The sequence below is a fragment of the Apiospora kogelbergensis genome (genome assembly GCF_038363985.1).
Source record: "Apiospora kogelbergensis strain CBS 113332 chromosome Unknown utg000005l_segment0_segment0, whole genome shotgun sequence".
In the NCBI taxonomy this organism is placed as follows: domain Eukaryota; kingdom Fungi; phylum Ascomycota; class Sordariomycetes; order Amphisphaeriales; family Apiosporaceae; genus Apiospora; species Apiospora kogelbergensis.
The window spans coordinates 1918419-1945192 of NW_027117422.1; the positions used below are offsets into that span (position 1 = coordinate 1918419).

Here is a 26774-nt window from a genome sequence, read left to right on the forward strand (position 1 = left end):
CCCAATGAATGAACAACAGTATCACCATTCTCATGAACTGGCTCGGCGGCCTCCAAGTCTGGTCCGAATCCTCGCGCTCTGCCATCCTCACCGACGGCCAACCCGACGTGCCCGGCGAGTGGCTCTGGGTCGTGCCCAAGCGCGGCTGCGCCATCATCAACCTGGGCGACGCGGCCGTCAAGTTCACCAACGGCGTCTTTTGCTCCGGTCGCCACCGCGTCATCCCCGCCCCGGGGCCCCAGGGCAAGTTCCCGCGCTACAGCGTCGTGTACTTTGTGCGACCCGAGGACAAAGTCATCATGGAGGCGCTCGAAGGCGAGGGAATCCCGAAGAAGGAACAAGGCGAAGAAGAAGAGCAGAAGTTGACGGCGACCGACTGGATTTACCGGCAGGCGATGAATCTGGGTACGGTGTTCCCCGGCTCCAAATAACTAACGGGTTCGACTCTTATTAACAGGCCCTGGAATGGGGATTGAGTTCGCAGGTTTGAGTCCAGCATCCGTGACCCAGAAAGCGTCATAATTTCGTAGATACGCCATAGAGCGAGCGTTGTGTTTTAGAATGGACTTGGTCATTAGCATCCAGCACAACGCATGAGTGGAAAGCATTAAGTAGCTTGTTACTATATACACAGTCTACTATATTCGATCATGTGGATTAGAAGACATCCACCCCACTCGCTCATTCCCCATTAGTGTCGCCATCTAGAAACGGGTATCGTCAAGGTCACGCACATCACGAGTAGTGTTCAAGGATTTGTTTGGAGAGAGCTGCGTGACAGCAGCCAGATTGTGGGTATTTGACCATCTACCAGCTACCAAAACGCCAACCTTGAATTTTTCTTTTTTTTCAAGGCACATATTGTATGAGCGCTCTAGATTCTATACATTAAGCTTTTTACCTAATCCTCATCCCAGTTAGGGTTGGGTCCCGGGGGCTTGGGGCCACCGGCCTGTCGTGCCACGATGATCTGGTCTACCGACAACACTGTGCGGGCGGCCTCGGTGGCGAGCTTGATAGCCATGGCCTTTGTAATCATGAGATCCAAGATGCCCTCCTTCTGGGCATCTAGTGTGCCAGTGCTATCGTTGTTCTAAAGATTCGGTTAGCTTAGGAGCCCCTGAAAAGGTGGACAGCTTTGGTATAGGAATAGGGGTGGGACTTACCTCGATATCGACACCGGTTTTCCAGTCATCTTTCTTGTGGTGAGCCGTGTACAATCGGCTGAGAACTTCGGTAGCATCAAGGCCGGCACTCTCGGCTATCGTTCGCGGCACTACCTCAAAGGCCTCGCCAAATTTGCGGATGGAGTACTGCGGGAGACCTGATGTCTTGTCTCCGAAAGCTTGTATGCGCTCCACGAGCTGGGTCTCGGCGGCACCAGCACCTGGCACTAACCTAGGATCTCTGGTAATAGCCTTGACCACATTGACACCGTCGTCGACGGCGCGCTCCACATCCTCAAGGTGGTTCTGTGTAGCACCTCGCAGAACGAGGGTGGCTGTCCGGGTCACCTCGTTCTCTTGACGGAACACTGTGACTCTGTCGCCACCAATCTCCAGCGTCTCCACGACATCGACCGAGCCCATCTCATCGGGCATGGGAGCACCCAGTCTTGCCAGCGGGGTAGCACCAACAACTCGGCATATTCTTCGGAGCTCAAACTTGCTGAGAATCTTGATGACCAGGATACCGTATCGGTTAAGGTAGTGCATGGCAAGCTCGCCAACCGTGGAGCCAGCAATGACGACACGCAGACCGGCATCATACAGCTCCTTGATGGCAGTGTCGATCTGCTCCTCCTCGCCCGTAGTGAAGTCCATCATCTCCTTGGCGTTGTGCAGCAGCACGGTACCCTTGGTTTCGGTCTGGCTCATGTCGAGAGGGCAAGAGTACACACCGACCTTGGCCTTGGTGACCTTCTTGACCGAACCATCGGGCTCCTTGGGGAAGACCATACCCTTGACAACCTTGCTCTGCTCCAAGCTTCCGCCCATGATCTTAACCACTCGGATGTTGTCGACGTTGAAACCGGCGGGGTTCTTGGGCAGGACAGCCAGGATGGCCTCGGCGATCAAGTCAGCCAAGAAGTCCTCGTGGCCGTTCTGCTTGCTGCCGACGACGGTGCGGATAGCCTTGCTGAGCTCTTCTTGGTTCCGAATATCATCGACCTTGTCCACAACCAGTTCCTCCAAAGCCTCGAGGGCGAAGTTCTGTGCTCGCTCGTAACCGGTGACGATATCGGCCGTCTTGAGACCCATGCGCAGAAGGTCCTCGGCCTTCTTCAACAGCTCACCGGCCAGAACAATAACCAAGTTGGTGGCATCTCCCATCTCGGCCTCTTGCTGCTGACTGGCCATAACCAGGAGCTTTGCGGCGGGGTGGACGACATCGAGCTCCTTCAGGATGGTGGCGGCGTCCGAGGTCAGGATCATCTTCTGGAGATGGTTGATGACGATCTTGTTGCGGCCATAGGGGCCCAGGGAAGTCTGCACCGTCGAGGCAATGGCGCGGCAGGCGTCGATGTTACGCAGGACGGCGCCATCTTCCGAGTCGTAGCTACATGAGGAGGAGGGCGGTTAGACACGACGGTGGTGGTGGTGATGGTGATGGTCAGGGTGTCGAAAGTGGGGTGTGTATATTGCGAACTCACTTGTTGTAGCCTCCCTTGAACAGGCCCGCATTGGGGGCGTTCGGGATGTTGAGAGACATGATGGATAGAAAGCTGCTGCGAGGACACTTTGACTATCTTCTGGTGGGATGGGAGAGACAGTTCGCCGTGAGCCAGAGTATCTTGCGAGTCTGTTCTGGTTAAGGGCCTAGGATAATGGGGGGCAGCCTGAACGGAGCTCTCTGACTTTCCACAGCAGATGGAAAAAAGTTCTGTCGGGCTGCGGAACGTACCTACAAATTTGGGGACTTGACGCTAAAATGGGCGCCCACCTTGGCCACCAACCGCCAACGCCAACCGCAGCCTTGGGGGACCCATGCTCTCTTCAGTGGATCGGAGCTTGTCGGGGTAGCCAATGCCAGGGCGTCCAGGCGTCCAGTGCCTGTACCGCATGCAGCTTGCCAGCTTCCCCCAAGCCCCCAGTGATGGTCCCAGTGGCAGCCTTGTCTGCTGCACTCAATTCACCTCAATTCCGTGTACTGCACTGCAGCTAACGTACGAAGTAACGTCCAGCGAGCAACGCAACTTCGTCAATTAGCATGCAGCGCCTGAACATTATCTCATAAATCGTTTGCATTTATTCGTTCCATTCCAGCCGTCGGCCACCATCTCCCAACTCTACCACTTCCACACCGCATCACCAGTGTTATCGACCATCTTACCTCGATCGCGATCCATTATTACCTTGAAATATATCGTCTCATTGGGCTGACGCCAGCCCGTCTTGTCGCGATGGCGCCCTCGAGTGGTAAGTTGTCGCATTCCCGCCAAACAAGTGACCATTGGCACCTGCCTCCGTCTATCTGCACTTTTATCCTTACGCGTTTCTTTGCACTCGATATCACATCCAATCAAGGCTCGCTACAGTTGATGGCTTCGCTTCCCCGACAGGGGCAAGCTGTCGCAATCGCGCTCGCTCGCTGTCACGCCTTCTATGCGTGCTAACATTCTTGCTCTAATAGCCAATCCCCCATCTCTCCCGCCCACCGTGGAGGAAGCTTATCGCCGCAAGTGTATTCAACTACGAGCGCGAACCAACGAGATTGAGGAAGAGAACGATGCATATAGGCTACGTGCTATCCGATTGAGACGTCAAATTCAGAAGTTGCGACTAGAGCGCGCCATCCTTCTTGAGCAGATTCAAAAGCGTACTAGCACGAACGTCGAGGATTCAGAAGGAAGTCCTAGTCCGCCTCCCACTGTATGTCGACTTCTAGCTGCCCCTATACCTAATCCCTGTTTGGATTGTGACTGATGTTTGTCCCCGTGTAGCCCGAGGACAAGCCGCTCCGTGTCAAGCGTGGTCATAGGAAGACCTCGCTGGTCCCTGGCGGTGACCGCGAAACCGGTTCTGCAGGCCCATCCTTCGTCAGCCAAACCCTGCGAGGTCTGTCACCCGGATCCGAGTTCTCCCACGGTGACTCGTTCAGCGGTCGCCCAACCAACGGCCACCATCATCATGCCGTACCCAAGCCACCCAAGCGCCCTAGCAACGCGTTCGAGATCTACTGCAACGACATGCGCCCCGTCCTCCAAGCGAAGCACAAAGACGAGATAGCCGCCGGCGAGTTCCGCCTCGAGGAGGAGTTGGCGCGAGGCTGGAAGGACCTGCCCTCGGAGGAGAGAGATGAGTTCCAGAAGCGCTACATGCAGGAGTTGGAAAAGTGGCGAGAGATCCGCGACACTTTCCGTCGTTCTAAGAAGAGCGGCGGTCGATCGCGCGCTAGCGACTTCGACCTTGGCCGCTCGTCTAGCATCAAGATCTCGCGAAGTGCACCTCCCGCGGACGACGACGAGCAAGACCAGGACCAGGATGTGGAGATGGGTGACGTCGAGGCCGCCGAAGCGGAGGAGGCTGAACAGGAGGAACAGAACGATACGGACCCCGAGACCGAGGTCGAGGATAACGACGGTCAAAACGATGATTAAGCACTCATAGATTTATGGCGTTTCCATGATTTTTCATTAATATTGGTACGTTGCATGGTTTGCAGCGAGTTTTCTTGCTAAAGGCTCCGGATACCCTTGTAATAAAAGCGGTGCGCAGATGAGGCCCAAAAAGGAATGGAAGTCATGGTATGAGCCATGTATGAATAGGGACATAATTAGCGGTTGTTTAAGGGCTTGCAATTGACAATGAGCTACGCTATCCGATTAATACTTGATCGTTCGCTAACATGTCATGTGGTTGTTATGTCGTAGTACTGGCAGGATGGGACTGTTTCTCTCACCAGACCATCGCTCACGCGGGGGGGGATCCTCGCGAATTCCTATCAAGTCCCGGGAAGATGGCGGAGAGCATTTACGGTTTTAAATTAACAGACAATGAAGATGCCACGGCGACGGTGTATTGCTCATCGGAGCTTTGGCTCGCGGACGACACCGCTTTGTAGGTGGTCTCCGGCAGCATCCGTTTCCCCTCCTAAATTGACCTGAAATAGCAAAATCACCATGGTCGACGACAGAAATTGGTGTCTGGTTAATTCAGCGGCAGACATGGGAGCCACCATACCTGGTCGTACCGTGGCTAAGTATTTGATTGTGGATGCCAGTCTTCAAGTTGTGAACGCTTTTCATCCTGGAACTTGCGTGTTCGTGAGTGAAACTCTGACCGCAGTATAGGATATGGGATGCGGCGTATAGCTGACTCGTGTGGTCCTTCTGCTCCATCGAGATAGGCGGGCTTTTAAACAAGGCGGTGATATGAGGGCCAGAATTGGCCATGAGCAATGTGATGGATCCTGCTAGTAGTAGTTTACGGCTTCTACCATTGAGGGGAGCATACATTGGTAAATCGGGATCAGTATATGATTAATTCCCGCCATTCTTCAGGAAGCCACTATCATGGTTGATTGCGTGTGCTCTTGTCGATGCTAACGAGGTATACGTCAAGAGCCGCCTGCGTTTCCTTCCTTGGTATCCCGCTTGAGAACATGCTGGAAATATCGTGCTTTCTGCGCTTAGGTCCTTGCGAGCCTCAACACGATGAGTTCCTCTGTGCTAAGCTGGCTACCTACCTACCCAAGATGCAGATATCTTATATCTGTATGCGAACGATCGTTTGATGTAGCAGTATTGGAAATCTAACTATGAAAAGGACAACGGGCGTCTTATCATGATTGGGTTTGATGAGAGGTTCAGCTGGGATATTTTTCTCCCTCTGGCAGGCTTATCTTGAATTGTGCTTGAGTTGGTACAGATCTATTACACGGTATTGCTCTTCGTATCCTCTGGATTTCAGAAAGACCCACGACCTTAGATCCGTATCTTCTACAACAAGAGCACTGTCCGACGTGGACAACTAAAATGATGCCACTTAGTAAGTAAGCTTTGACTGAATTCTCACAATGAAGATATTGGAGCCCCTTTACCTAGCTTAATAAATCTCACATATCACCGCGTAGACCCTGATAGATTTCAAGTCAGAATGCAAAGCTAAAAAAAACCCAAGTACGAGTATGCTCCGATGATAGCACTTCTCTTGTATCTACATACGGCCGACTCTGTTGATCCTCCTCGGCTGTCTAAAAACATCAAAGAGCCGCTCACTACCACCAATTATGCAAATGAGTTACAATTGTTTTGTTTCTAATTTCAGGAACCGGACGCCAAAAGAACGAATGAGAAAAACAAGGTAAAAACACAATATTCCACTAGCGCCATGCTGTTCTGTGCATATGATTGTTTCCTGCTTTACCAGTATTGGGATTCCGCCATCGATGCAGGAGTATGAAAACCCAATCATGGTATTATTTGGGGTAAGTAACGGGATGGGGGAACGGGGAAGTGATTCAAATTCGCAATGGCTGCTGGAAAGATCGAATGGGCGGCTCTAGCGAACTCCATTGGTCTAATCCACACCAGCATACAAATCGACTACGATGTTAACCGCGGCCACCAGAATCTCGGCAGCGATAAGAATGATGACTGCAGTTCTGGTTAGTAACATGACAAAGGAGGCTATGACGATGCAATATGATAGAGGATTGACTTACCGATCCACTCCAGCATCTCTCCGTGTCCATGGCTAAGTTCGCCCTTCAGGACCGCCAAGAGATCCGCAATGACATCCAACCGCTCGGTGAGAAGACCTACTCTCTGGTCCATTTCAAGGTAGCTGCGTACGGCCTGGTACACAGGCTCGAGATGGGGCTCCACCCAGAACAGCTCCGGCGTGTCGAGAACTGAGCCGTTGAGATGAATGTTGATGCGGAGGATGAACAACTCGCCGATCTGCATGTTGATCTGGCTGCGAGAAAGTGCGATTTTACCCGTCAACGCGATCTGAGTCGGGATGTCCTTACAAGTCTCGATGGTAGAAGCGATTAGTTCTTCAAATAGCGATGTCTATACGAGACAACAGGTTAGCTCATATCCAGTATAAGGATAATGGTGAGGGCAGGAGGCCAACATACCTTGACACTTTGCGCAAGCGCATGGGAGATGGCGAGCTTTGTCATGTAGTTGCCCTTATCCCTCAGGGTGATGAAATCGTTGTATATCCGCGCCTGATACTCCCGTGTGTAGTAGAAGTTGAAGCACTCGGTCTCCACGTCGTCCTGGTCCAGCTTCTCCATCTCGAACTTGGCGATGTCCTTGAGGAAGCGTTGCTCGTGCGCCGGCGACATGCCCCAGATCACCACCACACCGTACTCAAACAGGAACACCTCGGGCGTGTGTACCTCGGTGTCGAAATCAAGGTCCTTCGTCTGCGAGTTTGGGCTCTCCTGTATCGCGCTCTCATTGTCGTCCATAGAGGGATACGAGAGGTTGTGCTGCGCGTCCCGGCCGTTTCCATAGCCCTCCGTCATGGCTCCTGAATCGCCCGTGCTATCGACAACATCTGTGAGCTGCCCCGTCGAGTGCCGGCGCTCGTAGTCCATCATTGATGGCCTCGTCGGTGTGCTCGGGGCTTCGTGTCGGTCCCGACGGTCCTGCTGGCGGTCCTGGCTTTCTTGGCTTTCCTGACTCTCCCTCCGCGTCCTTGTCTCGGCCGCCTCGGCCCGCTCTGCACCTTTGCCCGTGGCATAGTTATAGGGCGAGTATATGCACTCATCAATCAGCTTGGGATTGGAGGCCCGACTCCGGGCGCGACCCTTCAAGAAGCGCATCAGGCCCTCCATCTGATATTTGTTCGCGGTGCAGTAGGCCGTGACTCGCGGCAGCCTCTCGCGATCCGCTTTGCCTAGTCGTGCAGCGTCCCTCCGAGCATTCGGGTCCTTGATGCGCGTGTATTGGCTGTAGACGTCACGGCCGCTCTCTTCGAAATCCTCCACGCCGCCATCGTCGCCCAGGTCCGGGTTCGGGAGGAGCTTGAGCTTCTCGGCGTTCTTGGTCGATCGTTGCGGTCCTCGTTTCGTCAGGGGCCCATCGGCGCCGGGAGACCGACGAAGGGGTGCTGCCATGGGAGTTGCGGCGGCGCAGACGGCTATTGATGGCGGAAAAAGGCGTGTTATTCGGCAAGGAGCCAGAAGATGAGCCGTGGACGTTACCATGTTGTTGATGGAAGGGGTGGGAAGTTGGCACCGCGGCGGCAGCGGCTAATGTGCTGCCGGCGGGCGAAGAGCTGAGCGACGATGGCTCGGGGAAGATGGTCTTGGTGACGGGGTTGGGATTGAAGGTGACGTTTCGGGGCGGGCGCGGGCGATCGGTATCTTGACGCAGAAGGGGTGTTCGTTCGGCTTGCGAGCGGTTACTGGAAGACGCCATTGCGGAAAGAGAGATGAGGAATCGCCCCTGCTCAGCGTGGCCTAAAGATAGGAAGGCTTCTTCTGACCATCAACCGACATCAACAGACAAGCCAGGTGTTGAGCGCGGATACTACTGGTTCAATCGGTATGCGTTTGATGTTATCGAATTGCCATGTGAGAGACGCGGATTATAAAAAAAGTCGAAATGATGGAATGGCACTACCACCTCCCGGCAGCTCCTCTTGCCAACGAATTTAATGCAACGCAACAAACAAGATGAAAATGAAATGCGACGTGGGTTTGCGCTCTCAAAGTAGTCAATCAATGGCACCGAATTGGACTCTCTTTTTCTGAACCCGATTGCACTGTAGTCGTATGTAAGGTTAGGCTATGCCAGATGTCGATCTGAGCTCAGGTTTGGGTTTCTGTTTTGTTTTCTGGATGACGTCTAAGCTCGGCGCAACATTTCACGTCCTCGACCACTTCCGGCAGAATAATTGCGGGGAACGTCGTGTTATGTCGACTATCATCCTCCCTTAACGCGGCCAACCGCTGGTTATATAGACATGCTTGGTTCTTTCGGTCCTGACTCGTCCATGCATGTCACTAATTCAAAGTCCCTTTTGACTTGGGATGAATATGCTTGAGGCTAGTTTCTAATCATCGGAATTGGCCTGTCTTCGGGGTTGCATAAAGGGAAAGTCAGATCACGTTGACGTTCTAAACCGATATCCAGTCAGAGGAACTGATAGGACTCGCCACAATGTTGGACTCCTGAAGCGAATCTCGAGTTTGACGGGTCTCGGGAACACTTAGATTGTTCTGCTTTGTGAAAAGTGTTACAATTCGTTCAAAGTCTCGTTCCTGACCTTCCGTTACATGTTTATCTTTCTTTGAGCCAATGTCCCTGGCATATGAGCACAAAAGCAGTTGGATGGATGAAAGCCAGGGCTTCATATCTGGAATTAGGACTATAAAAATTACACACTGATCAGTTTCGACTCGACCTTGAATCCCTCACCATCCAGGCGATCGATGAATTTCTGGCCCAAGCACGCCGGTGTGTAAATGCCACCCTCAAGCTTTTGGTCGTCCTTCAAGATGGAGTAGGCTGCTTGCGCGAGACATGTTGCGGTCACTAATAGAGGGTATCAGTATTAGTACACATCTAGCACAAAATTCTCGATGTTCTTTGCAATCTACTCCCGCTCAGACTAGAGGGGCGCAAAACTCTCAAAGGGGCAGGCAGGAAGCTGGGGTTCGGATAAAAAAATCGCTTACAGAGGTAGGGGCTGGATGGGTACTTCGCCTCGATAAAGGCCACCTTGTCGCTCTTGGGCTGGACATCCGGCACGGCGGTGCCGCGCATCACAATGTACTCCTTCTTGGCGTCCTCCTTGCTGACGCCCTCGCCGGGCTGGAAGATGTAGCGGCGAACCAGGTTGCGCACGGGGGCGAACAGTACCAGCATCGTCATGCCGATGGCAAGGCCGTAGTGGGTTACGATACCTGCCAGGGTGCCGCGAGCCCGGGCGAACTCGCGGTAGCTAAAGCGGGGACCGTAGGCCTCCTGCTTGCGAGAGGGCTCCTGCTGCAGCATGCCCCAGGTGCGCTGCACGATGGGCTCATCCGTCGCGGCCGTCACCGACGTGCACAGCAGGCCCAGGCCGGGCACGGTGCGGAGGCCGGTCAGCTTCGAGTAAAGAGACGGCGCAGGTCCGTGGTACGAGTTCGGCACCGGCGACAAGGCGAAGGGCGCTTTCGACGCGCCAATCTCCTTGAGGGTGTACTTCTCTATCAGGCCGAGGATAGTCGCCAGAGTTCCGCCAGACGGCTTCGTCCTGTCGTTTTTGTTAATTTGTTGATAAGATAAACTCCAACACTCCTCCGCCCTTCTCGTTGCGACTGCTTACTTTAAGTCGTGAATGCTGACCGTGACGTCGCTAACGGGGGCCGACAACTTGGATCGGACAAGCTGAGCCATGGACCACGCGAGGAGATCCGACGGGGCAGAATCGAAGCCGCACTGAGGGATCATAACGATACCAGCCTTCTTGGCAGCAGCTTCGTACTTTTTGATCATGGACAAGGTCCAGACCACCTCACCCGTGCAGTCAATGTAGTGTGTGCCAGCCTCGACGCACGCTTTGAACGCATGCTCGCCGAACTGTGCAAAGGGGCCCACGGTGCAGATCATGGCAGAGGTCTTCTTGGCCAGGGCCAGAAGATCTTGATCGTTCAGATTGCATAATTCGATTTCTGTGAGAATTTCGTTAGTACGAGCAATGCGACCGGAGAAGACAATGGCAGAACTGCCTTACCAGGCTGGATGCGGTTCGGGTTCAACTTCTGACATTCCGAAACTACACGCTTGAGCTTCTCTTCTGAACGACCGGCTACGGCCCATTTGAGATCCGTGGGCAGTCTCTCGGCGATGTGCTCAGCCGTCATGAAGCCAGTGTAACCTAGAGCGCCGAGTTAGAATACTCTGTAGGCTGTTTGGAAATACGTGTGGTACTCACCTGTGGCACCAAAGACCACAATGTCATATTGACGCTTCTGTTGCGGCGCCATGGTCGCCTACTTTCAGCTGTCTTGATACTCTATGTAGATGAGGGGAATATGAAGATAAAGAGAAACAGAAATGCACTGTCTAGAGGATACTGGTGATAAATACGAAAACAAAGTTAACTGACGGAGACGTGGTGTGACAACTACGTTCAATACCACCTTCGAGCGGGAGTAGCGGGTGCTGCAAATTATATACTTTTATCAAATCTTCATGCTACTTAGTACTTGCCCATATCAACCCCGTTACAAGGAACTCAATGCTATCCATGTCCATGGCGACCCTAAGGTGCTTTAAGTTAAGGAGATTCAGCGATGACAAACCAGTCACAGTTAAGAATGTGCCCATTTCGGACGGTTTTCATCAAGGGCGATTGGCTGTGTGCGGAAGGCATCGCCGAAGTGACTTGGGCGATAAATGGATCAATGCCTCGGCCGGTCGAATCCAGAAGTTTCGTCAGTCTTGCGTTTCAAAGGCACAGGAGTCATGCAGCTGCGCGGAACGGCAAAGACCCCTCATAGGGCCTAGCTGGCATGTGCAGCGGATCATGGCCCAGATGTGGGAAGAGAGGGTGCTTGGTGCAGAAGGCTGGAAGCTTACACATAGACAGGTAGATGGGTTGGATAGTAGAAGGGGGGTATTTTCTGCTCGGTTGGTGATGTAAGCAAGAAACACGAGAGGCGCCAATGGAATGTTACGTAGGCAGCTCCGTCAGAATCCAAAATCGACATCATCCAATTGCATTGTGGCTGGTGCCGGGTTGAGCAGATCTTGGGGAGTCGTCCGTGGCTGATGTGGCTCCAGCTCCCCGAGTTCTAGCACCATCCAATCCCAGTGCGAGAGGTGGGTCGCCCACAAACGAACACACACTTGGACAATTTCGAGCCCTTTGGCCAAAAAACTCGAGCACTGTCAAAAACTCACCTGACTTTTCCTAAGTGATAACGAGCGATCAACTTCACCACATCAACCCCCTCTCGAAGTCGACCACATACACATCAATCAAGATGACGAAGCGCACCAAGAAGGTCGGAGTGACCGGCAAGTACGGTACCAGGTAAGTTATCGCAAAAAACCACCACGATGCCTCCTGTTCGAAAGCGACGCCCGAGAACCCCAAGAGTCAACATGGCAATCACGACCTACTATCACTACACCCTATTCCTACTCGAACTCGGAGCCGAAGACATCATGACGAACGAGGACCAATGCGGCTGGGCAGCTGCACTTTCTGTTCCACTCAATCTCCATCGAATGATCAAGAGACGAATTTTCAAAATTGTTCATCGACCCTTCCCATTCGGGGGGTTTTTGGATCTCACGAAAGGAACTAGTAGCAGCTGCTCATGCTCTTACGGGACTCTCGCCTAAGGATGTCTTCGGCTTTATGGGAAGATGGCGGCCGGACTGCTTGCTTGATATTTCTTGGGTTCTGGGCTCACGCGAACACCATCTCTCGGGGTTTCAGCATCATACTAATCCGAATTCCCACCTTATAGATACGGTGCTTCCCTCCGTAAGCAGGTCAAGAAGATGGAAATCAGCCAACACGCCAAGTACACCTGCACTTTCTGCGGAAAGGTCAACGTCAAGCGCACCAACGTTGGCATCTGGAACTGCCGAGCCTGCCACAAGGTCGTCGCCGGTGGAGGTGAGCATTACCCCAAGGACTGGCTGGGCGGTTCGACGTGGTGCATGCACTTTGTCCAACTTCCTGGCCGCCCTCTTGAGTCTAGTACGGTGACTGACATGACACAGCTTACACCGTCGCTACCCCTGCCGCCGCTGCCATGCGATCGACTCTGCGCCGTCTGAGGGAGATTGCTGAGGTTTAAGGTGGATGCATGGTCACGATTTCTGCATTTCGCTTGGGGTCAATGGGAGTAACGGTTTTCATGAGTTCAATACCAAAACAGGGTTGAAAGATGGTACAGCTTTGGTCCTCGGCCCTGATCCACGGGGGAAAGCAAGGCCCGATGGAGTCTCACCAATGACAAGAATATGAAGAACACATCAAAATCCCCATCCGTGAGCATGTGAGATGTGTATTTGGTTGATTCCGAGAGCTGCACAATATCGGGCGACGTGACGATACACCGCGCGCCCACGCGCGCATGACCAAAACGAGGGCCCGCGACGCTTCACACCTAGTTGGCACCATATCAAGAGCCGGCAAGAGACGCGTTTGGCTCGACAGTTGTGCACGCTGATTTCCTGAGTACTATGCGTGTTGTTGCTTTGTCTTGCCAATGACTACAAACCCAGATTGACCGAAAATTGGTCTGTCGCCGTGTTAGTGAGGTATGTATGGGTAACCAACCATCGACTACCAAGGCATCTACATGTTTAATGCGCATATGCGAGTCACATTGTAGTCACCTACGATCAGTGATCGATTGCTACTCGATGAGAACTCGATGAGAACTCGATGAGGAAGTGTAGTCGATGTTAGCCCCTTGCTACCAACATCGGTCCCAGGGGACGGGGTATCGACAATCAGAGCAAGTACCAGGAATTCCCAAGCAGCAAGGATTTAAGCTTCGAAAGAGAAATTCGCAGCATCCATCTTTCACGTGGTTGCGGGCTTTGTCCTTCTGCTGGTAACGGAACTCAAGCAAGCACTGTGGTGGCACTGACGTTCCAAAGGTCCTTCCAGTCCCTCAACTTTGCCAAATCGGGCGTCTAATACTCCGATGGAAACCTTGGCCCCTGATTGTCATTCCCTCCCTTGACTCCAAAGAAGTCTGCGGCTCCTTTTACGAGGAGTTACTTCTGATCGTCATTATCCCATTATACGGACCAGTAAAGCCAAGCACAGGAATGTAAGCCGGGTCAAGTGGCCTTGGCTCCTTGGTTTGATTACTGTGGTCAAGCAGTAACCTACTGCTGAGCTGAACACACCTCCCCAATACTCCACCAACCGCTGTCTTCTGTCTAGCGGAGAACAGGAGAAGCCTCCCTGGCTAGAATCTTGTTTTAGTCGTCTATCAAGTCAAATTGTCGATTTCCAAGGCCTAGGGCCCCACGACTTCTGCCACGACTCATGGAATATTCAAATACGACATCTATCTATCTATATATATAATAACTTATGGGTCGCAAAATCAACAGTGCCTCATTCTCACTTCTGCCTTCTTTCGAGGATAGTTCACCGGGAGGATGGCAAAAAGGGTAGCATAGCACGTAGCAGTCACCACATCCCGCATTTGGTGGTCATTACGCAGTGGTGGTGTGGCTCCTTAGCATTTGCCCGCCATGGCAAGTGATTCTGTGTCAGCCACGAGCTAGACGGTCCGTGGTTGGTCAGGATGCAATATGTGCGACTATTACCCAAGCACGCGCGGGATGTCATGTACGCACCCCTACCTAGTTCAACCCATCTACGTGCGTGTAGTCAACCGTGTAACGGATGGATCCTATGAGCACGTCTGGAAGCAGAAAGACACATATGAGGTCCGAAGAATTCAAGGCTGTTTAGCAATCACCAACCATAAGCGGTGCAGATCTAGTGTTCCTTCTGCACACAAACATTTATGCGCACATATCTGACGGACGTGAATGCGAAAGCCCACTTCTTGAAAGCCGGAACCCCTGCTGTCCTGGTCTTGCACTCAGCTCCAGCCCTGTACGTGCGGCGGAGCACACATGCCTGGATAAGAAGGTACCTGTACGCCGTACCGAATCGGCCACCACTGAACTCCCTAGACTCCCAGTGGATGGATGGCCTCGAGGCCAATAGCTAGCAAAAGAAGACAAAGGAAATAGAGGCAAGGACTCTTTGGTTTTCGAGCCCCTCGCCTATCCATTGTATATCTCTCACTTCTCAAGGTTGTCGGCTGTCCGGCTGTCCGCCTTGGCTTGGACCTGGTCTCAAAAGGCCGCCGTACATAGTGGCTACTTCATATCGTCACCGGTGGCATCAGCTGATTGGGCCTGGCATCTTTTTGGGGAAAGGGTACTTGGTAGACGAGCGCTAAGCTCGTCAGAAGTGCAGGCGACGACGAAGCAGTGTGAGCAACAGAATGGAGTCGTGCCGGCCTCGTGCCGCCTAAAAGAAAAAAAGTGCCTGACCTGCCCTGGCCACTTGTCCAGCCTGGTGGTTACGAAGATTGGGATTTGGGATTTGCTCGAAATCAAAACCACCTAACTAACCTACTGCCTACCTTCCATGTCGGTAAGCGGTAAGTCAGTCAAGCTACTTGTATTAGGCTCCGCCCCTCTTTCTCCAATTGTCCTGTCTTTCATTGATTGCTTGTTCCCGTGCCTCGAAGTGACCAGCCCAGCTACAGTACCAGATCTCTCAGTGAATTACTGCATCGATTGCCTTCAATTTTTCTCAACCTTAGGTACAACCAAAGACTAACCACAGTACCTGCTAGCTAACTGCCTTGGACTTGGTCAGACATCCCATCCACCATCCACCATCCACCCAGTTGCTGGAACCTGAACCTGGCCTGGGATGTGGTGGCACGACGCCCACACGCACTCTCTCTGCCTTCTGCCTTCTCTCTCTCTCACTCTCGACCTGCTGCCGCCTGGCCAGCGAGTCTTGCCTTTTTAACAACCACCCACCCCGAAAAACACAACAGAGGCATTTTGGCCTTTGCCATTCAATCATATACGGGGAAGCACTCAAAGTGGGTTTTGGTTCTAAACGGTCCAAAACACCCACACCCGAGAGAGGCTTCCTTCCTATTATCGTCGCCCCCAACTCCATAGCCAAGCACCAGCCCTCTCTTTCGTCTTTCTCCATTCACCCACCTAACCTACCTACTACCATACACATCCAATCTCACCTACCTTACAACCTTTGGAAGAAGACTCACTTCTCCCTGCTAGCATTGAAGACCTTGAATTGTCTGTTTGTCCCTTTTTTAACGGGACTAAACGCCTCATTCAAATCATCAGCAGTAACCCTCCCTTTTCTCAGCAACCTACCCGCCCTTCCGCTACTGCTCTGTTGTTCGTTCACTAGGCGCTTTGGTCTTAGATGCTTTTGGCCTTACCCTTCCTTACTCCGGTATCAAAAAAGGGCCATTGATTGATCCATTCCACCCACCCTACTTACTCCCAGACTCTTTTCCCCCTACTGGGTGGTGCCAAGAAACGTCGTCCCCTCTGTCCGCCCTGTGGCTCTCTTACACGTTCTTGCCTACAACTTACTTTTTATTTTTCTACCTTTCTTCGTCACCAACCCAACCCACCTCGCCCTCACATATATTTCCCATACTGCATCATCGCCATTGGGAATCTCGTTCCGTTCCACCAAACAATCCAGCCTCCGAAACCCACTTTCGAAACATAGGCTTTTAGCGTGTCGACCATCGGCCATCTCCCTCCCATTCGCCACAGCAGCTCATCTCAAATCACAAACGACGCAATTGCATTGCACCAAAGTGGCTGCATCGAATTATTAGTTCGACGCAGTCATTTTTCTTCAGACCAAAAACTACTCCATTTATATGTCTGAGTATTGTCATCGGGATTTTATGAAATATTGCCCCCATGGCTGATCAGTGCATCGTTTGTCTAGAAAGCCTAGACGTGCACCCACTGGTTGTCCCACCTTTGCAGGAGAGTGACCCGGATGTTGATGTGCCACATGACACTGCCGGCGCACCTGCACCTGCAGATGCAAGTACCAGTGCCAGTGACAGCACTCTGCCTGTTAGTGTAGCACCAGCGCCAACCACACCAACAAAAGCAACACATACTGAATATGACGGCGTAACTTCAACTTCCACACCCGACGGCTTTGTCGTTGACGAGGACAGCAAAATAGCTGAAATAGAAGTATGTGGCCACGTGCTTCACGATGTCTGCCTGCGGCAATGGACCGGAAAGGCCAATAGTTGTCCTATCTGTCGCCAGACATTTAATTCGGTTATTGTGTATGATAGCGTTGGAGGTGAGTATATACCCGCACTTACCAACTACAAGTCAATGTGGAACTCCATGGCTAATAAACTGCGTGGTAGGCAACAAACTCGACTCGTACGCCGTCGCAGACAAGAAGCAAATCGCCGAGTTCGACGCGCCAGCATGGATGGCAGAGAACCCCGAGCCGGAGGAGCCTGCCCAGCCATGCCCCATATGCAATCGAAGCGACCAAGAAGAGATACTTTTACTTTGCGATAGCTGCGATGCACCGTACCATACCCACTGTATTGGGCTGGACCATGTTCCTCGCGGCCACTGGTTTTGCATGGAGTGCGCCGAGGAGGGTGCAGCGCTTGCCGCAGCTGAGCTGGTGGACCCAGCGAGTGGCGTATCCAGGCTGGCCGGCTCCTCCGACCACCAGTCCGACTTCATGCCACGTACTCAAGCGACATTGCGCCGTGAGCGCCAGCGAGCTCGCTCGGCCGAATGGCAAGGCGCCTGGGGCGAAATCGCAGGGCGTGTTTGGGATGTCCTGGATATTGACCTAAATAATCCCGAGGAGGACGAGGCACTCTTGAATTACCGCCGAGTAGAGCGACAGCGAGGAGGGACAAGGCTAGGCAACGGGAGCTATCATCGAAGCGAGTTTGAGAGATGGCAACAGCGTCTCCATATTGCGGATCGTCTGGGGTCTCTCGATGTGTTTACGAACGGTATTCCTCAGGGTCGTAGTCTGGCCCGGTCTGTACGACAGGCCACTCCACCACCGCCACCTCCCCAGGAGACTCCGGAAGAGAAGGAGGCCTGGGGCGCACTGGAGATGGCGAAGAAGGCACTGGGTACAGAACGGCCTGCCGAAGCTACAACACCCAACCCCCGGAAACGTCGCAAGTCGCGCTCCACCACAGCATCGCCACGAGAGCCAGCCCCAGAACCAGAGCGAAAACTGAAGCGGCCACGAACAAGACGGGTCCACCACGACAACGCTGAAGCCTCCTCTTCCAGGCAGCCGCAGGCTGGGCCATCCTCATCATCCGCTGCAGCAACTATAGCAGCACAGCCTTCTGCACAGACGTCTCCTTCCCAGGTTGCTACAGCAGTCCCGTCGTTCTTGTCGACGCTTTTGAAAGAAGTGGAACAGAGCACGCCGTCCGACGATGAGAGTGTACGAACAGTGCTGGGCGTTTCCAAGACCAATGGCGAGCACTCCTCGCCTGCGACCTCGCCTTCGCCTTCTGCATACAGTAGTCCTCGTGCGCTCTCAGCTACACCACCCCCGCGAGGGCTTGGTGAGCGATCTGCCTCGCCCCTTACCCTTACATCTCGTATCGAACCTATTTACCCGCCGGCCAACTTCTCGCCGAACCGCAGTGGATCACCAAGCCGATACTGCGGGAGCGATAGCAGCGATTCGGAATCCAAACCCCACCGCCAACAACACAGTCCTAAAAGAAACGGAACTGCGTCTTTGGAAATACGCCATCCCCGGCCTCGCCGCCAACATACTACTCCTATCAACACCCGCGTGGAAGCGCGTTCGCCCGAGTCTTCGCCTACTCGCGGATCACCCACCCGCATTGCCCTTCCTCTGGAGACCAAGGAAAACATCTCAGCCATTACTAAAGCGGCTTTAAAACCACATTTCCGGGCTGGTAGTATCAATGCCGACCAGTATACAGCCATCAACCGCGACCTATCACGCAAACTTTACATGCAAGTTCCGGACGAGGGACTGGATCATGATACGAGAATCAAATGCGAGACTTTGGCGTCTAAGGAAGTTGCCAAAGCGGTCGCAGACTTGAAGGCTGCAGTGTAATATGGGCACTACTTTTCACGACTAATGAGGGCATGCTCTTTCACGATATCCGGCGTTTTACCTGGGGTCTCTACCGGCGCGGAGGCTTGCTTTTACATGCACAAACTTGCCCAGTAGCATTACCGGCGAGTTTTGGTCTCGCGGATTGACGATTTGGTGCCATTTACACGGTGCTTGAGGTCGCGCGAGCCAAGGAGGCAGTTGTGCTTGGGTTCTAGGCTATTTTGTACACCCTGAGGGCTTACATCTAGAGCACTGTAGACTTCTTGATCACGGATGGAGTTTGGCCAGCATCTATATGCATTTCAGCGGCGTTCATGGGCATCATCATACTTGTCAGCAAGGCATAGCTTTTGTCTTTTGTCCGAGCCCGACCTGTACTATTACTAGTCATTCGATGTTATTGGAAGTACAGCATGTCAGACTCGGGGGCACACCAGGCTCCAGCCCTTGGTCTTTACTGCTATGGACAAACAGCTGGGAGTCGGCCATCGGTGGGCTCTCAATGTTTTGCGCCGTACTAAACGGACGAATATGGTGTCCGGCCATGTGTCCATTCAGGGCCTTGGATGTAGAATTTTTGTAGATAGCTAGAGAGATATGGTGCAACGAATACACTTGTTTCTCGGCATGGGCTAGGGCTTATGATGCTTCGCTGTGACAAGGAGAGATTGATGGGGGATGGGACCATAGCAGATGTCCATGTCTGCCCAACCCCATTCCCATGGTTCAACTCCCGCTTCATGGCAGATTTCATCTACGTTTCCCATCTGATGACGAATACGAAGATGGCTAAGTTGAGATGGACCCGGAAGAATTGCCTCGCTCATGCTCACCTCAATTCAGCTCGCCTCACGCAATGCAATGCGATGGGTGGTTGGAGGCGGTCAGGCCCATGTGGGGGGTGGCTAGAAGAAATGATCACCTGCTTCCTTTCCCTTGTGGGCCTACTGCAATCTATCTTCACATTCGCGTCTATCCTCTGTTGAAGATGAACACGACGATAGAACGTCGAGTAGTATCTGTCGGGTACTGCGGGTACCTGGCAGATAACGCTGGCCAAACGTCTGTCCGTTCATGTGACCGAGGTGACGGCGCAGTACACTGCAGCCGCATCAGAGACTCGAATTCCTCATGTATACACTCAATCACGTGCATTCACAGAACTACAGGTGCAACATCACAATTCAATAATAGGCCACAGAAAATGTCAGCAGTAACTATCTAACAGCCAACCCGTAAGTTTTTCGCAGGAGCCGCTAGCGAAAAAAGACTGCGATAAGTCAATCTGGGCACGCGTAAATGATCAGGACTCCGTGAGTAAAACACCTGATAAGAACAACCAGGTGTCTTTTGCGTATGTCTTGAAGATAAGGATTTGTGCCCGTGAAGAAAAAAAAGAAGAAGAGAAGAGGAGAAGATGGACTGCGGCTCATGGTTTTGTTCTAGTTTGCTGGCGGAGCGGGTGGTGGGGTCCGGCAGTATGAGGTGCCCGCCCATGTGGCCGTGGCTGTTGTGGCTGTTGTGGCTTCCCGATGGCTGTGTAAGTAAGGAAGTTGTAACTGGCGGCGGCTGTGTGTCGTCTTTCATCCATCTGGCCATCCGCTCGACACGAATATGGCCGAATCGTCGACCGTAAAGGGGGCAGCATCCCCAAGCTTCAATGAGCTCCCCACAGAGTTACGCCTTGCGATTTGGACGTTTGCCCTACCTGATGAAGATGCGCCCGAGCTTCTCTTCTACGGCGGGCCAGAAGACCAGCAGGGTCCCATCATGGTCAACACGGGGTATCCGGTCCTGATGCACGTGTGCGCCGAGTCCCGCGCCGTGGCCCTGCGCGAAACGTATTTGGAGTACTCGCGCAACGCCGGCATGAAGATCCCGCGGCGCAGGTACCGCCCGGACCTCGACGTGCAGTACATCAACCTCCGCCACGACGGGCAGACCCTCCCGGCGCCCGGTTGCAAGCACGTGACGGGGTCGGGCATCCTGCAAATGCACTACCAGTGGTTATGCTCGCTTGAGACGTACACCTTCGCCGTGCCGCCCGAGGCCGTGTCGGGCGGGACCAAAGAGACAGGCCTGGATAGAACCACGGGTCGAGCACGGCCCTACATGCTGCCGCCGCCGGAGCGGGGGCGACGAGGAGGGCCCCGCTACCGCGCCCGCGTCCGCCTCGTCGGCCCCAAGGAGTCGCTGGTGGACGAGGCGCAGAAGGTTATCTGGGACAAGATCGAGCGGCACATGCACAACGTCTACAAGGCCCGGTGCGAGATCGACCCCGCGTTGGACCCGGAAAACCCGCGGCCGCAGGTCCGGGCGGGCGTGTTCGAGATGTGGATGCAGGATCAAGAGGGTGTGTACGGATGGCATGCTCCCGAGTACTGATGACCGCGACGCACTATGTTTTCATAGAAAGTGCCACTTAAGAACACAATAATAGATCTATAATGAACGAGTCGCTCTTCGGGTTGGATGCTCGGAGTATTTCGTGTCGTTGTCACATCTGTATGTTAAATGCATTCACCAACCATGTCAACCTCATACTTTGCTCAACTACACGGCCGAATTAAAACCGTGTCCTACCACTCCCTTGAACAAGTAGCATTTTTCAAATGTTTGATGTTTTTCATTTACTTATTCATTTGGTACATCCACCAGCCTAGTAAGACACGACAATCTTCTTAGCAGAGACGCCTGCCTTTTGCTTATCGAAAGCCGCCTGCATAGCATCGACGCCCCGGCCGACAACCTCGGGAGCGGGCGCCGGCTTGAGCTGGCCGGACTTGAGAGCGCCGGGGACAAAGTCCTGCCAGACGGCCTTGCCGACTTCCGGGTGTTGGGCAAAGATGGTGATGGCAAAGACACCGGCAGACTTGACGTTCTCGGGCAGACCCTCGGGAGGCGGCAGGACCGTCGTCATCTTGCCTCCACCGAGCTCCGACACCACCTGGGCGGCCTGCTTCTCGCACTCGGCCAGACCGATCGCTACACACGTGACGGGTTAGATTCAATCAAGCTTCCGAATGGGGCTAGATGGAGGAAATTAGTGGCTTACCATCGTAGACACCAGCGAGCTCGCCCTTCTTGAGCTCGGCAACCAGGTTCTGCACCAACTCCTTGTCGCCGTAGTCGAAGACGGCGCGGGCGCCGAGGCTCTTGACCAGGTCGAAGTTGCGGGGCGACGCGGTCGAGACGACGTCGTAGCCGGCGGCGACGGCCAGCTGGATGGCGGCGGTGCCGACGCTGGAGCTGCCGCCCCAGACCAGGACGGTCTTGCCGTTCTTGGCCGGGCTGCCCAGCTGGGGCTTGTCAAGGGCAAGGTGGTCGGGCTGGAAGAGGCCGGCGGCGGCCGTGGACAGGGCCAGGGGCAGGACGACGCCCTCCTCGAAGGAGATGTTGTCGGGCAGCTTGGCGACGCAGGCGATGGGCGCCGTGACGATCTCCTGGAAGCCGGCCTGGTCGAGCTTCTTGTTGCCGAGGAACTGCGAGTGCACGATGACGCGGTCGCCCGTCTTGTACGTGGACTCGGCCTCGCCGCGGCCGACCTCCATGACCTCGCCAGCGAGGTCCTCACCCAGGATCGTGGGCCACTCGGAGATGAAGGCGCCGTAGTCCTGGATCTTCCAGTCGACCGGGTTGACGGCCACGGCCTTCACCTTGATCAGCAGCTCGCCGGCGGCGGGGGAGGCCGACTCGCGCGAGGCGATCCGGAGCTTCTGGTCCTTGCCATCGAGGAAGGCGGCTTTGTGCTGGTTCACCATCTTGTCGTCGAGGGATGTGTGTAGATGCAGATGTGGGTGTGGCTAATATGGTATGGTAGGTCAGAAGCCGTGGCCAGAAGTAAGGGTTTACAGCAGGGTATTTATTTGACATCATTGATAATCACCACACCACCCCTCCTCCACCCTTTTTCTATTCTTGTAGGTTCGGGGACGTTCCACAGTTGGTATGTAATGTACATGTAGCATTACGGAGCGGGGCCAGAGCTGTCTTGCATCTGTCATTGCTACTTCATCTTCCTTCCTATGCACCGCCATGCCATGATTCGGCTGGAACTTCTCGGCTCGGAGAGGGGGGAGGGACGATCAGGGGACGATCTGCTTTGCCCTCGTACTCGTGCCAGAATTACCTACGCGGTACTTGCTAAGATATTAATCAGCTGCAACTGTCCACGCAAGTATAGCTTAGTACTCTGGTTAGCCACTGCCACGTTGAAGGGATCCGCCGCCATTCTCGGGCTGCGAAGCTTGATTGAGAATGCACCCCGATCGATTGACCGCCCCTGGTCCTTGGAGCGCATCAGGTTAATGAAAATGCCGGACTTCTAGACTCGGGATACTATCGACGTTAGAACGTTGGCAGTTGGACGTTAAACATCATGCAAGCAATCACGCCGAGGCTGGTCCGTTGCAATCCCTGCTTAGGCCTGCTGAAGAATTGACTACCGCGCAAATGCCGAGGCACACCCAAATTTGTAAGCGGTATTGGATGGGAAAGCAGCCTGGCTGATTGTTAAGCTCTTGAAGGATTGCCATCCGGAAATAGACATCATCGCATCGTTTTCCCTGTGCACTCAAATTACGTTATCCTCGCTTCCATCCGGCGTTTACGGACCTACGATAATCTCTACTTCGTAATTGCCGGTAAAAAAAGAAAAAAAAAAAAAGACCGCATCATTCTTTAAAAAGGGAAAGGGGCAGTTAACCCACGGCCCAGAACTCGGAGCCGATAAACTTTACACGGGCAACCAACGGGGGAGGGGCTGGCTGGCTGGCTGAGTGAAGGCACCACGAACCCCAGTATTGGGATCGAGATGAAAATGGGGATGGTGTCTATTTGCCGTGTCCAACTTCTCGAACACCAATCCTTAGTACGGATCTTTCGTTGACGTCTCCAGGCCAGCCCGAGGGAAGTCTAAAAAATGAGATGAAAAAGTAAGAACATACAACACCGAGGATTCCCAGGTCGTCACCGACCCTAGTACTAATTCGGCTCTCTGCTGCTTATATATGGGAGAGCGGACGGGATCCCTAGTATTCAGCAGGATGTGGTCGTATGTGACAGAGTGGCTTCCCAAAAACAATTATATCCCTTATTGCTGCATCTTGTGAATAAATCGCATTTTTTTTTATTTATTTGCTGTATACGGCTAGTGACTGGTTTCTTCAAACTCAGGCCTCGCTACTTACACGCAAGGCAGTATAGAGCTTTCAGGAACCATACCTTGTAGGTACAGCAGTGACGCGTGTAGTCGGGAATGGTTACCAACTCTTGCGTAGCATCGAATCTCCACTGTAGTCGTCAGGGGGGCTTCTTAAATTGGCCGATGGCGTCAACAAAGTCGAATCCAACACAGACGTGCCCAGAGGCAAGTCACCCGGGTCGAATGGTGTTTCGATCACGGTGGTGTATAGGTATGTCGTTTGCTCAACCGGGTGTTGGCAATGAGGAATGGCCTGAAACGAGAATCACTTGCTGGACTACGCCTACCCCCTTATAGTATGGCTGCTTTCATCGCCATGGCGCGTTTTTCTTTTTGACTCTACGGCCCCAAAGATGGCGGATGAGTACTCTCGCTAGCTCTTGCCAATCGGGCATGGTTATCCGCTTCTGCACATCCAAGATAGATACCTGCTGGAACGTAAAGATAGAGCCAGAACTAGCATTTTGCAATGCCCTCCTTTGTTTGAGATGGTGATGGGATAGGAAGGGACGCCTGATCCCCAGACCCGGATCAGTTTGTCCTCGGTTAGCATTTCACTCTTCAGCTTCTCCGGGGCGACGTGCTTTTGATTTTGAAAGTTCCAAAACTCTTTTGGGGAGTTGGCAAGCAAGCCGCGTGCTTGACTTGTATCATTCGCATGAGTCTGCGACCTCCAGGCGAAAATGGTGTGGTCATCTGACCTCTGGAGGATGTACTCCTGCAGACGCTGGAAAGCCAAGGGCCCTTCGCCATAGATGAGAGGCATGTTGACGTTGAAGAGCCCAAGGAGAGAGTAAGCCATGTTCTTCTCACGGGCGGTTTCCTTGCGCGCGGCCCAGCCCATGCGCCTTCCGATGCTCACTTCATTCAGCGGGCCTGATTTGTTCAAGGCCAGTGTATCAATCCCGGTAATCTTGGTCAACGCTTGTGCAATAATGTCTCTCGGCAATTGTGCACCATGAGTTGTTGTAGAACCTCACACGCCGAGGGGCGATGAGTTCCTGCAAGGAGAATCGTTAGCCATCGAGGGGCTTTTCGAGTACACGGCGTCACACCTGTAGTGTCCAGCCCCGTGTGAACCATCGGCTTTGCCCAAAGCCAGCACAATTTGTACCTTTGAGGGGGGTCCGATTCCATACGAAGAGACATCCTCGAGAAAGGCATAGCATACTTTTGCCTTCCGATACCATTTGAACATTGAATTGATGGCTTCTCCAAGTTCTGCGCTGCTTGTCTTGTCAATGCAGCATGTATCAATCCAGGCACAATCAAGGCCGTCCGTTTGTGCTTGCCTACAGGTTGCCTTGATCTTGGAGAATCCTCTCATGCCCTCCCGAATCTTCTTTAATTGGAAATATTGCAACGAGCTCAGAATACCATTCGGATACTGACTATATACCATCTTGCAGTGAAAGGCCATGACGGGCCAGAACGCGTTTTCCAGACAATCTTGAGGTCTCAAAGTTATAACCAGCAGAGAATTATCCGGTTTCCTTATCTGAGCTAACCTTCGCGGCATTGTTCGTCCTCGGAATCAACTCCTATCCACAGCGGTATACAGCAATCACTTAACCCCTGATTTGAACAAACATTCGATGAAAGATGAGTGGCGGCCATCCTCTCAACTCGCCCTGAAGCTCGGCTACCAGTCGGTGGACTGAGTCGCTGTTCACACGCGGCACTTACCAATTGAGCAGCCGCCCTCAGGAGGACGTGTGGATCGGAAACGGGCGCTGAAACATGACTGAGGCTCTATATCTGTAAGCGGCACCGGAGTCTCTGCATATAGAGAAGAACACGCCGCGGCGCAATTCGGTGAGTGGCTGAGCCAGGGGCAGTGTTTTTACTGTGCCGCAACTGATGCGTTTGGATGTAAACACGCGTAGTAAGCAGGAACTGAGTAAATACCGTGAGATGCCAGTCTCGCATGAGAGCCAGATAATATTCTACCCTTCTAACTATTCCGCCTATCATTCTCGCTAAAGAACATGGGGAAATGAGAAAAAGAACGGGGGCCTCTGATAATTACAACTCTCGCCCAAAAGAACATGGGTGGCACCGGATATAACGCCGCAGCCAAGGCCGCCGAGGACGTGTCCGGCTTCGACGCGCTGTTGCTTGAAGCGCGCATCGGCATCATCGTAGGTATCGTAGCCTTTGTCCTCCTGGCCTCCGTGGCGGTCTGGTACCTGAAGCGGAGGCGCGCGACCTCGAGGCGCAATTCGTCAACGATATGGTCCCAGGAGGCGCAACGAAGAAGCTCCCGACAAAGCCGATGCCGACAGCGGATATCAGGGAGTCCCGACCTCGTCCCCGGCAGAGGGAGGAGTCCTGGGGTGGGTCGACGATGGGGATGGCGAGGGATGGCCGATACGGTCGGGCCGGGCGCTATAATGCGCAAGGCATCAATTGAGTTTCGAAGGGAAATTGGGAAATCACAACTTTGCCAGGGGTATGTCTTACGACCTATGAACCGGGAGTATCAGGTACGGGGAAAAGGGGGAAATGCCAACGCATGAGGTTGAAGACGGAATTGGCCTCCCCTCAAGCTGCAGGTCTTAGCCAATGTGAAATGCCACATTTGGAACACGGAAGGATGAAGCGGCAAACACACGAAGCCCTCGGGTGTCAGTGCCAATCATGGGTTGAGTGACAAGACATGACAGGTACAGGGGCGTCGATCCATCAAGTCCAAGGTTCGGGGCTTACTCACGCCGCCGCTCTTGTCTCGTGAGATAAGGTTATCTGTAAGCACCTAAACCGGAGACTGATAGTAGGAAGAACCCTTATGTCATCTGGCTTCGGATTGCATACCGTTTTGCTCAGTTCCTGCCAATATGCATGTGAATATGATGTGAATGAGAGAGATAACCCCCTTTCGCCCGTCCACCTCCTCGGAGTTGCTCGAATCGACGGGTCCACAATTCCCGTAGAAGACG

At 53.3% G+C, this 26774-nt stretch overlaps 10 protein-coding genes across 10 annotated transcripts; 6 read left to right on the top strand and 4 right to left on the bottom strand.

Moving 5' to 3' along the window:
* Window positions 1–8: 8 nt before the first annotated feature.
* PG998_007220 (uncharacterized protein) lies at window positions 9–431 on the top strand (the record flags this gene model as incomplete). Its single annotated transcript, XM_066874036.1, has 1 exon — window positions 9–431. The coding sequence occupies one exon, from the start codon at window positions 9–11 to the stop codon at window positions 429–431; it is 423 nt and encodes a 140-aa protein (XP_066729981.1).
* Window positions 432–901: 470 nt separating this feature from the next.
* Window positions 902–2712, bottom strand: PG998_007221 (T-complex protein 1; the record flags this gene model as incomplete). The annotated part of the gene is made up of 3 exons (XM_066874037.1): window positions 902–1093; window positions 1167–2559; window positions 2654–2712. The coding sequence occupies 3 exons, from the start codon at window positions 2710–2712 to the stop codon at window positions 902–904; spliced, it is 1644 nt and encodes a 547-aa protein (XP_066729982.1).
* A 691-nt stretch (window positions 2713–3403) lies between these two features.
* On the top strand, window positions 3404–4600 carry PG998_007222 (uncharacterized protein; the record flags this gene model as incomplete). Its single annotated transcript, XM_066874038.1, has 3 exons — window positions 3404–3419; window positions 3634–3872; window positions 3944–4600. 3 exons carry the CDS (start codon window positions 3404–3406, stop codon window positions 4598–4600), a joined length of 912 nt encoding a protein of 303 aa, XP_066729983.1.
* Window positions 4601–6521: 1921 nt separating this feature from the next.
* PG998_007223 (uncharacterized protein) lies at window positions 6522–8380 on the bottom strand (the record flags this gene model as incomplete). The annotated part of the gene is made up of 4 exons (XM_066874039.1): window positions 6522–6598; window positions 6667–7018; window positions 7087–8099; window positions 8164–8380. The coding sequence occupies 4 exons, from the start codon at window positions 8378–8380 to the stop codon at window positions 6522–6524; spliced, it is 1659 nt and encodes a 552-aa protein (XP_066729984.1).
* A 961-nt stretch (window positions 8381–9341) lies between these two features.
* PG998_007224 (uncharacterized protein) lies at window positions 9342–10935 on the bottom strand (the record flags this gene model as incomplete). The annotated part of the gene is made up of 5 exons (XM_066874040.1): window positions 9342–9499; window positions 9643–10202; window positions 10275–10620; window positions 10683–10826; window positions 10884–10935. The coding sequence occupies 5 exons, from the start codon at window positions 10933–10935 to the stop codon at window positions 9342–9344; spliced, it is 1260 nt and encodes a 419-aa protein (XP_066729985.1).
* A 1002-nt stretch (window positions 10936–11937) lies between these two features.
* On the top strand, window positions 11938–12765 carry PG998_007225 (60S ribosomal protein eL43; the record flags this gene model as incomplete). The annotated part of the gene is made up of 3 exons (XM_066874041.1): window positions 11938–11987; window positions 12430–12581; window positions 12689–12765. The coding sequence occupies 3 exons, from the start codon at window positions 11938–11940 to the stop codon at window positions 12763–12765; spliced, it is 279 nt and encodes a 92-aa protein (XP_066729986.1).
* A 3670-nt stretch (window positions 12766–16435) lies between these two features.
* On the top strand, window positions 16436–18629 carry PG998_007226 (uncharacterized protein; the record flags this gene model as incomplete). The annotated part of the gene is made up of 2 exons (XM_066874042.1): window positions 16436–16838; window positions 16909–18629. 2 exons carry the CDS (start codon window positions 16436–16438, stop codon window positions 18627–18629), a joined length of 2124 nt encoding a protein of 707 aa, XP_066729987.1.
* Window positions 18630–20246: 1617 nt separating this feature from the next.
* PG998_007227 (uncharacterized protein) lies at window positions 20247–21017 on the top strand (the record flags this gene model as incomplete). Its single annotated transcript, XM_066874043.1, has 1 exon — window positions 20247–21017. One exon carries the CDS (start codon window positions 20247–20249, stop codon window positions 21015–21017), a length of 771 nt encoding a protein of 256 aa, XP_066729988.1.
* Window positions 21018–21291: 274 nt separating this feature from the next.
* PG998_007228 (uncharacterized protein) lies at window positions 21292–22393 on the bottom strand (the record flags this gene model as incomplete). The annotated part of the gene is made up of 2 exons (XM_066874044.1): window positions 21292–21617; window positions 21688–22393. The coding sequence occupies 2 exons, from the start codon at window positions 22391–22393 to the stop codon at window positions 21292–21294; spliced, it is 1032 nt and encodes a 343-aa protein (XP_066729989.1).
* A 3490-nt stretch (window positions 22394–25883) lies between these two features.
* Window positions 25884–26229, top strand: PG998_007229 (uncharacterized protein; the record flags this gene model as incomplete). The annotated part of the gene is made up of 2 exons (XM_066874045.1): window positions 25884–26020; window positions 26079–26229. 2 exons carry the CDS (start codon window positions 25884–25886, stop codon window positions 26227–26229), a joined length of 288 nt encoding a protein of 95 aa, XP_066729990.1.
* Window positions 26230–26774: the final 545 nt, after the last annotated feature.